The sequence below is a fragment of the Semicossyphus pulcher genome, unplaced genomic scaffold (assembly GCF_022749685.1).
Source record: "Semicossyphus pulcher isolate SPU_LCO1_2020_fin unplaced genomic scaffold, fSemPul1.0.p SCAF_12, whole genome shotgun sequence".
NCBI lineage: Eukaryota > Metazoa > Chordata > Actinopteri > Labriformes > Labridae > Semicossyphus > Semicossyphus pulcher.
In genome coordinates, this window is record NW_027211626.1 from 31009197 (window position 1) to 31019306 (window position 10110).

At 37.7% G+C, this 10110-nt stretch overlaps 2 protein-coding genes across 2 annotated transcripts; both read right to left on the bottom strand.

The window, feature by feature from the left end:
• Window positions 1-290: 290 nt before the first annotated feature.
• pkd2l1 (polycystic kidney disease 2-like 1) lies at window positions 291-6460 on the bottom strand. Its single transcript, XM_069658907.1, has 15 exons — window positions 6181-6460; window positions 5732-5845; window positions 4650-4777; window positions 4266-4519; window positions 3950-4174; window positions 3644-3872; window positions 3390-3560; window positions 3131-3312; window positions 2920-3040; window positions 1971-2069; window positions 1758-1879; window positions 1567-1684; window positions 1281-1414; window positions 1019-1169; window positions 291-757 (listed from the first exon to the last, which is right to left on the bottom strand). The coding sequence occupies exons 1-15, from the start codon at window positions 6458-6460 to the stop codon at window positions 659-661; spliced, it is 2427 nt and encodes an 808-aa protein (XP_069515008.1). The 3' UTR covers window positions 291-658.
• Window positions 6461-9100: 2640 nt separating this feature from the next.
• On the bottom strand, window positions 9101-9798 carry atoh7 (atonal bHLH transcription factor 7). Its single transcript, XM_069659269.1, has one exon. The coding sequence runs from the start codon at window positions 9533-9535 to the stop codon at window positions 9104-9106; it is 432 nt and encodes a 143-aa protein (XP_069515370.1). The 5' UTR covers window positions 9536-9798; the 3' UTR covers window positions 9101-9103.
• Between the last annotated feature and the right edge of the window lie 312 nt (window positions 9799-10110).

Consider the following 10110-nt stretch of genomic DNA (forward strand, 5'->3'; position numbering starts at 1 on the left):
AAAACAGTTCACTGTGATAATGCCTCTTTAATGAAGACCTCTGGACGGTGTCATCCTTTGCTTGTTTGCTATGTTACAGCATGCGGTCTTGTTAGCTCAAGAGGTGGAAAAAGTTAATTATTCTCAAATCATTAGTTAACCATCATATACAAATAAACAAAAAAAACTGTATATAGTATAATTCACTTTAATTGAATTTGAACATTCATAAACATGACAAAAACAGGCATTCAGATATTGGTGCCCTAAACATTGTCTAATATTTTCTTATATACTATAACTTTGTTTTTCTAAACTAATTTTACATATATTTATACTACACAACCCTTCTATTATGTATATTGTACATGTCTGTGCTAAATCTCTAATCAGTTTGATATATCAGCTGAAGTGCTGTCACATACGCAAATCATTCTAATAATTGCTTTATACAGTATGTACATATATTTCCTTGAAATGAATGGCTATAACGGAAGCAAAGGGTTAAATATTCTAAATATTTCTGACAGTAGTTTATTGTTCATTTGACTAAATGTTTCTTTCCTCCTGAACATTTTTTCCATGGAACAGACTCTGAACATTGGAAAGTTGTCAAACACAAAATATTGTTGGTTTGTGATTTATTCAACCTCCTATTTTTCAGTTTCACAGGGGTTAATCACATATGACAGTCATATATGGTGTTGGTGCAGCCTCTCCTTGATGACACTCTATCCAAACCAACCAGGACACTCCCATCTAAGGCAACTTCATCAATCTGGATTGGGTAAATAAAAAAAACAAAACATTTATTAATTATATGAACAACAAGTGTAGTGTTATCAAATTTTCTGAAATGTAAAGTACAATGTAAACATTTTCTTTAAATTGTATAACAGCCCCTTTTGTGTTATTAACAACCCAGTTACATAGCTTCACTATACTTTGAAGTGTATCTCAATGAGCTTAAAAGGCTTTCTGTAAATGGAAGTGGAATAAAACATTTGTTGTACACAGCAATATTTAGGAATATCTTTACCATGTTCACATCATTATTGGTCACAAGCCATTTCCCTGCTGTTTCATTCCCTTCAGCTTTCTGTTGTAATCCCAGTTTCTCCATTATCATCTGAATCCTGGATGTGATCCCTGCAACCGAGCTTTCTAGGTGGAGAACTTGTTGGACGAGTCTTTCATGGTGAGAGAAAAGTAATTCAGTGGTTAACATCCATTGTAATGACAATAATTTCTTTTCTGTCTTCAAGAAATTTCATACATTAAAAGATAAAATCTTTTCCGACCTAAAAAACTTCTCCTGGTCTACAAAGGTATGAACTGAGTGGTTCTTCTCCTCACTGGATGTTACAGGAGGCTTCTCAAGTAATTCCTTTCGATAATTAATTCCAAGATTGTTAAGTTCAGCACAAAGAGCATCCTGAAAAAAAAAGAGATAACATAACATTTTCTTTGTATTTAATTTCTAGTCAACCTTAATAAGAAACAAGTAAAATAAATTGTATGAGATTACATGAAGCCATTATATTTTTCCTCTACGTTAAGTCAAACCGTATAGATTATAATACAAACCCTTTTTCCCTCCAGCTCGATTTTCATCCTCTCTTGTTCAACCTTGTCAAGAATTTGATTACCATCATGGTCAAACCGTGAGAACGCTGCAGAAATTTCATGATCAGCATGTCCCATCCTATAAGATCATCAGATGAGTGAGGTGAGGATTATGTAAGAACATGTTCTTCTTTTCGATATTTTTCACTTACTCTTTTAGAGTTTCTCTGAAGTCCTTGAATTCAATTTCTCCAGATCCAGATCCTAGTGCTTTCTGAACATCTGATATTTTCTCCTTTTTAAGTTTCAACTTTGAAAATGTCTTCATATAGCTCTGAATTACAAGAGAAAATAATTTAATTAGCAACACTTGTAAAATATATCCGCAGTTGTATCTGTTTTAACATTATTCACCGCGCCTTTACCTGTTTGATGATGTCAGTAATCTGTAGCTCATCTTTTTGTGTTGAGAGCTCCTCCTTAACCTCAGAATATGTGTCATTTATGATGGCCAGAAACATGTTCTAAGGAACAGAAACATTAAAAAAAATGATAGCTGCTGTGCTTAAGTTATTCAAGGCCAGGCATTTTTTGGATGAGGAAGAAAAAGAAGTGGAGGAAAACTAATGAGAAATACAGAAGGGTCCACCTACAGAACTCTGTCCATACCCAACATAATCAGAATAATAAGAATAAATAACCATAAGTCATATTTGTAATTCACACAGCACAATTACTGAGCCATTAAGTGCATCTCGGCATCATGTAGGCCTCGAACTCACAGCCTTTGCATAAACACCTTGTCGTGATCATGTTGAGTAAGGAGAGATGGGCAGGTCGATTCAACAGTTTCACACACTGTCTGCCTGAATGAGACGGCGGACCTCATGCTTTTCATTTGTGCACCCAGGTTATTTTGTTTATTTTCATGCATGGAAATAAAGGTCTTAAAGTCTTAACGGTTTAAAACTCCTTTTTATCTAGTTTCCACTGGCTGTGTCAATTTCAGTATAATTATATAATAAAGACTTTTATGTTTATTCTTTTACTTTTACTGTTTATTCTGGAAAAATATAGAATGAATGAATTCTAAACTAACTCTAGGTTACCAATGTTAATTTGTTGCATATTTTTTTCTTGATTGACTGCTGGATTGAATAGGTTTCAGGGAGGCAACAATTGAATCATGCCCCTAGATCATGCAAACCAATTTTTGTAAGAATCCATGGCTGATTATAAACCACCCAGCACCTAAAAATAATTACAATAACACCAATGGCCAAAACTATAGGGACTGGCAGCAGAGCTGCATGAACACTTATTGTGAGGAAGCTCACCTTTTAAAATAAGACATCTTGTGTGAAAGATACTTACCAGTAGAATAAAGAAAACAAAGAACACATAGGTGACAAAGTAGAATGGTCCAAGAACTCTGTTAGCACGGTCGATAGCATCGTAATCAAAGTCTCCAAGAATTATCCTGAACTGTGTGAAGCTGTACGAAAAAGGAAAAGGATTGATTCATTTATTCTCAATCATCTTATCTAAGTATTTATACTCCTAAGCCAATGTTGACATCTCTTACATGCACTTGATGAAGGTGCTGAAAGAGTCAACCTCTGTCCCAAAGAGCAAATATCCAAGTTGAGCATAGGCGAAGAACACAATGAAGAACATGATGGCGAAGCCCAAGATATCTTTAGCACATCGACCCAGTGTGGAGGACAGCTGAGTCATGGTCTTATTAAAACTGACGTATTTGAAAACCTGAAGGGCAAGGGGAAAGGAAACAGTCTTTGAACTGTTGAAACAAATTTGGTGTGTTAGGGATGCCAGTACTTTACCTTGATCCACGCAAAGAACAAGTTGACTGCATTCATGTTGTTGTACTGTGTTTGCCAGAAAGCCAGAAACTCAAAATCAGCATAGATATCAGGTTGTTCCAGAAGTTTGCCAAGCAAGTTGTCCACTTTGATAGTTCGGAATATATTGAACACAATGGCAATGATGGCAAGCTGGGAAGGAGAATATTTTACTTCTGTGATGCCACGTAAAGTTAGAGAAAGGATGTTTCATTCGAAAAAGAATGTTTTCTTACCATGATGACAACAATATCTAGTATGTTCCAGATGCTTTTGAAATAGGAGAATGTGTGTATTTGCAGCTCAAGAATCTCCTCAACAACATAGTAGAAAATGAATAAACAGAAGACTAACTCGCAGCCGAGGATAAAGTAATCCCAATGGGTGATGTATCGAATCAGTCTGACTGTTCTTATCTGGTAGGAAGGGATTGCTCCACCAGTTGCTGGGAACTCAACCAATAACCTGAAAGAAGCAGATACAAATTTGATCACCTAATGGATGGGTCCAAACCAATGGGTAAATTCAATGTTAATATTTACCTGATGACACAGAACATGTTAATGTTTGCATTGTAAGTTGAAAAGTCGACAAAGGCGGCTCTGGTTCCTCTGTCAAGCCACAGATTGTCTACCAGTTCCCTTAGTAAGATTGCGCTCTCCTCTTTGGTCCGACTCAGGTCTTGATAGTATCCTGCTCCACTGTATGTGGTCAGCAAGCCCCAGTGAGAGGAACCTTTAATTTTGTTCTCTGTGTGATAGGTCCAGCTGCAGAGGAGGAAGACAATTTTGCAGTTGTTCTTTTTTCAAACCATATATCCAAAGTAACCTCATAAAAGAAAAAAAAATGGAGGCTTACGCAGTGCCATTGAAGAGACCAAAGCTAAGGTCATCCTCCTTCTTTTCATTGTAAACATCAAAGCATCCTGTTATCTCATCCTGGAAGCCACTGTGGACTTGGCAGGAGTTGTTCATGATCTTGACCTGTCTCATTCTGGGGACTCCCAGCAGCATGTTCTCATAGTAGATAAAGGACTGGTCTCCGCTGTCCAAGGACTGGTTATTGTACCATTTAGTCCAGTAGAGGCCATCGAGTAACGGGCCTTGGGTATACTGTTCATATAAAAAGAGGGAAGATACAGTTTGATTTGCACACAGAAAAAAATCACATTGTGATTTCACATGTATCAGTTATTTCTCACTATAGTGAACATGGAGGAAATTAATGTGGAGGAAAACTCACAGTCCAGAAGTCGGCCATGGTGCTAATGGACTGAAACCTAACTCCACTTTCACCGGCTGTATTCACAAACAGGTCAGTCATGGCTTTAGTGTAGTAGAATGTGCTAGAGCTGGTCATACCATATGTCACTGAAATACAACATGATCACATTGTTTATTTATTGCCATCTGCCTCTAAATGTTGTTCCATTCAACAGTCCAAGATAACACAACTCAGAAGCAGACAAGCAAGGCCTCATTGAGGACTTGTGTGGTTGTGTTTATGTCACTGCAGTCGAATAGATCCAGATAAGGGGCCATGATTTGTTTGTTGAGCGAGAACGTCAGCCTGACACAAATAGCCTCATCAAACATGTAAATCTAACCCTGACAAAGCAACAATGGATGAGACCAAATGCTCTTATCGCTAAAAGGCAAAAGAGCAGTTGCCATGTCCCTTTCAATCCCAATGCTCAGTTAGACAATGGCTTTCAGGCACAGGGATAGGGAGGGCATTTGTGGTAAGCAGGGAGGAAGCTTTTGTTGGTACATCAACAGTCCGAAGTGCACTATAAAGCCTGCCAAATTATTAACACTTTAATAAATAATCAGCAATACTTAAAACAAAAGTCGACTGAAATATACTCAAATTGCCATACGATAAATGAAAACAGAATCAGCAACAAAATATGTCATTCCTTTGATTGAAAATACTTTCAATTCTTTTTATCCCTTCTGTCACATTTGGGGTCATTTACATGTAAAATCATACATTTGCAAAACCAGTATTTGGAAATCCTTTTCAGTTGCTTTCAATACAGTTCAGCAGGTTTCATAAAATGTATAATAAATCAGGGAGAGTGGTAAGTTTGTTTTGTTTCACAGTGTTCCTCAAAGTATCCAAGTTCATGTTATATAAAACACTATCCTGTACGGTTCTGTACTCAGACAAACAAACAAACAAAAAAACACAGTTCGACCAGTGTACTGACCATCATTTTTGATTACATTTGGAGACTACCACAAGTGCCAGGAATATTCTTTGATATTGCAAGTTTAAAATGAAATACCTGCAGTATTTCATACATATATGGAAATACCTACAGAGACATATATCCACCAGAAACAAGAGATAGACCAGTAACTCCCGTAGTGTGGTTCGGACAAACAGTTCTCGGTTGTTTGAGGTGTTTTCAGTCAATGTTGTGCCCCACAAGCCTAAGACAAATTAAAGCAAAAGATACCATTTATGTTATTATGATACATAAAGTTGAGACTGTTTAAATAACTTTCATCAGAGGGCATATAAAATGGACTATAGGTTGAAATATGGGAGCTAATATTCCATAAAAGAGTAAAATTGATTAACCAACAGCATCATCCACAGGAAAATATTGAGGCATGTCAATTGATTTTACAGACCCAAACTGACCCAGTACCAAACAAAGTCTTCAGTGAGATAAATGTTTTTGTCAAGATCTTGTTGAGGTGTCATCTATAGTCATTAAACTAGTTGTTCAAATGACATAGTAGATATGTAGTTGGATTCCTACCTTTGATAAAAAAGCAGCAGCCTTTTCGTTTCTTCACCGGGCTTAGGTCAGGAGATGGTGGTCCCTCTTGAAATGCGCTAGGGGTGTCCCTTCTGTACATGCTGTCCATAGAGTCCTGTAAGAGGTGCTGAGGGTTGTAGATTGTGCTGCCAGATTGGGTTAGAGGCGGTGGGGTGCTGCAGAAGCCCTGGTTTACCCAGGCCCGTATGCCTATGCCTTCTAGCTTGCACTCCACCTGTCCTGTCAGGTGGCTGTCAGCCCGGTTGTTCAGACACTTCATGCTGTTGGATGCCTGCGTTTTTCTGTATTAATTGCTGGTTTTAGATCAGAGAGGAAAGTGAAGCAGAGAAGTGAAGGCAGTGCTAGAGTGTTGATTATATAGAGTGGATGACATCAGCTTAGTTGAGGGCGGAGCTGCTAGTCCTTTGCTGGAGCTTTTGTAGTCTTGAGATTGAAACCCAGTTAAAAGACACAAAGGTTATGTAGTGGTCGGTGTTGTACGAACAAAACATTGACGTAAAAGTAGCCTTTAATGCATGGACAGTTTTAACTTAACCATTCACAATTCACCTTATTTTGGTCAGTGCTATAATCTTACAATGTTAGCAATGTCCAAATCCCCCAAATTACCAAGGTTGGAGGACATTTCTTTCAAAAAAAGAGTGTGAGTGTGAGACGCATTAATTCCCAATTCACTGCTAAACAAATCTGTGACTTCTCCCTCTCTCACTGGCTTTCCTGTTAAGGAGTGGACATGCACTGCTGCTACACTGTTTAAAATGTAACCGTTTATCAGTTACGAGAAATCTAAACCTGGAAAGAGTTTTAATTAATTAATTAAATTAATTCAGTTTAAGTAATGGGTTGAGCGGTTTTATTCTGCACTTTTTCGACTGTGTCCCCCCCCCCCACCTTTGAAATCAAAATTCTGCCCCTGCATGGTATCAATGTATTTTGTAAAGTAGAAGTAAATCAGCAGACACCAAATCATACTAAAGAAGTGTAGAGATTCCTTTACAACTCTCCTTCAAACTGGTAGTGAATAACTGAAATGACAAGAATATCACTCAAAATTTAAGTAACTTTATTCATTAGTGGGGGCCTCTATAATTCCACATACTAACCTAATAATTTGCTGGAAATGTCTTTCCATGCCATTGATTAGCAAATCATCCAGTAATGTGCTTCTATTAGGCAAATCATGTAATTGCATGTTGATTATATTTTTCAATTGTATTCCTTTATTCACCCACTAGCTGCATGTGACTACATCAGTGAAGCGCATCATTGCAGTGTCACCAATAACCTCTGCCTCATTGCCATTACGCACTTATCTTTGTATTTATTTATGGTTGTTATATTTTTGCAGATAAAACCAAAAAGACTTACATAGAATGATCTAAAACCAACACCTGATTAAATAAATAAATTACCTAAATCAAATCCAAGGTATTAAATATGAATTGTGTATTAGCAATTGGACAGTACAAATAATGTACTGCTGTAGCTGTCTTTACCTTGCAGATAGAGTTTGGGTCCTGCTATGGCCGTTCATGCTTCAGCGGCTCAAAACAGAGCGATTACACACAGCCATTACCACACAATAGAGTTTAATTTTGCTTGCTTTCTGAAGCCGTGGCAGGATCTTGCAAACAGTCTCCCTTAATTTGCGATGGCTTGTGCCATCATTCAAGTAGCTGATGATTACCATTTAAATCTGTAGCGGTGGGTCTCTAACAATGAACAGTGGTGGATCATATGGCCTCCTGATATCTCTAATGACGTTGAAGTATTTTGTTGGACTAAGTCAGTTAAACCTTTAAAGCGCTAAAGGTGCTATTCTATAATGGAAATTTGAGATTGGAATAGTTAAATTATTTTCATGGTCCACCATAAATTTGTCAACCAGTAATTCAAATGTCTAGTTCTTGTTTCCTCATTGACGTAAAAGTGCCTTATCTCGGAGCACAGCAGTTAAGAACAAAAGAATGATTTATTGCTAAGGGTGCATAGCCGGGCAGTGCAGACATGACCTGCCATTACACAACACAATAAGAAGGATGTGCTGTAAATAAGTTGTTTTCCTCGATAAACCTTGTTTAAGGGAGACAAAGTGGGATTCTGAGTGTTAGAATTGTAAACCTCAAAATTGTATAATAACTTCTACATAAAAAATCTAATACAATTTTTCTTATAACATAATTAAAAAATGAAAAAGTTCAATTTACTATTGTGTAAATGTTATACATATATGTTATAAGTTTTCAGTCTGTCGGGGTTGCAAATTAATGATTTCGAGAAAGCTATTGGAAACTTTTCTTAATTGGCAATAAGCTTTTTATGGTTAAAAATGTCATAACACAGCTTACATTGTATGTAATGCTGTGACCTATTAAGTTTGAAGCACATTTTATAGTTTAATTTTTCATTGCAAAAATAATCATATATTTTATCATCATAGCTGATAAATTCACCCAATATAGAAGCGGTAAAGAGAGACAGAAAGGCCTATGTAATACAAAATTGTTTTTATTTTTGATGCAAAACTGTAACAATAAACACAATAAAGGTATTTCAAATCTACAAATGTGTACTTACAGTTCGACTAAATTGTTTAATTTTGGATTTAACCATGCAACAAGGAGAAGATTTTCTCAAAAGGAATTTAACATTGCACATCTTTTTAGGGCCATATCAAATAACTGAAAAATACACCAATTGCCTGTATCTTCAGTACATTCTAGTGGTCTTTATAAAGACTACATTTCTTACATTGCTATACATTTAACAAAACAATGCTCAACATTTCCTACAAAAATGCATGTCATTCAAAAATTACATGAAAACAAAAAGAAAATAAAGCAATACAGTATTTACTGTAATCACTCTAATCCAACAACACAATCTATCAAATGCCAGTTGTTTATGTGTGGACCTGATGGCACTTAAATTGATATAAAATTGAAGAGTGGATGCATTCCTGTCCAGCCGGAGAGTCGTGCCTCATGAGGCAAGGATAGTTTTCAGGCTGCACATAGTCAAACTGCATGTCCAGCCACTGCCTGTAAGGAGCATTGTGCCTCCTTGCATCTGTCAGGATCCGGTTAAGGGCCATGATGTAGCTGAGGGCCATCTGCAGGGTTTCATACTTGGACAGTTTTTTGTCCTGGCCCCATTGGGGGACCACTTTGCGTAAGCAATCAAAGGCTGTGTTCAAACCTTGCATCCTCTTTCTCTCTCGGGCATTGGCAGCCATCCGTCGCTTTGTTGCAGTCTCATAATGCTCTGGGCTCTTGGAGTCTGGTTCTGAGGACTCAGATCCAGAATCAATACAGCTTGTTCGACGAGACTTCATGACTTTTGGCTGAAGAATCAGACTTGTATAGGTCCTCAGAACAGAAAGAATCAGCTACTGTGCAGTCTACAGATTTATCAGAGAAGTATCCAGTTTCAGCTGTGGTGTTCCTGAGAGGTCTTGATTTTACAGAGGGCTGATATCCATACTGTTTGTCCTTAGTGCTGAAATATTTTTAAGTCCTGATTGTTAAAAGCTTGAGGAGTCCAAGGTGTCTGTTATTCTGGAGACAGTGAGGGAGCAGCTTTTATAAGATAAGGCAGTTGAACAGGTGGCAGCAGGTGGAGTCCCCCAGCCACAATGCCCCATCCCACCCCCCACCCCCCACCCACCAACCACAACAACACGCACACATTTCCTCAATATAACTAAGACAAGAACACACCCAGGCAGACTTACAAACACCCACACCCTTTCTCAACACGCACGCACGCACGCACGCACGCACGCACGCACGCACACACACACACACACACACACACACACACACACACACAAGACCTTAATGAAATTCCAATTATCTTGGGCTGGGCTATGTGGTTGTGGCTTCACTCGTATGCCATGTGTCACAAACA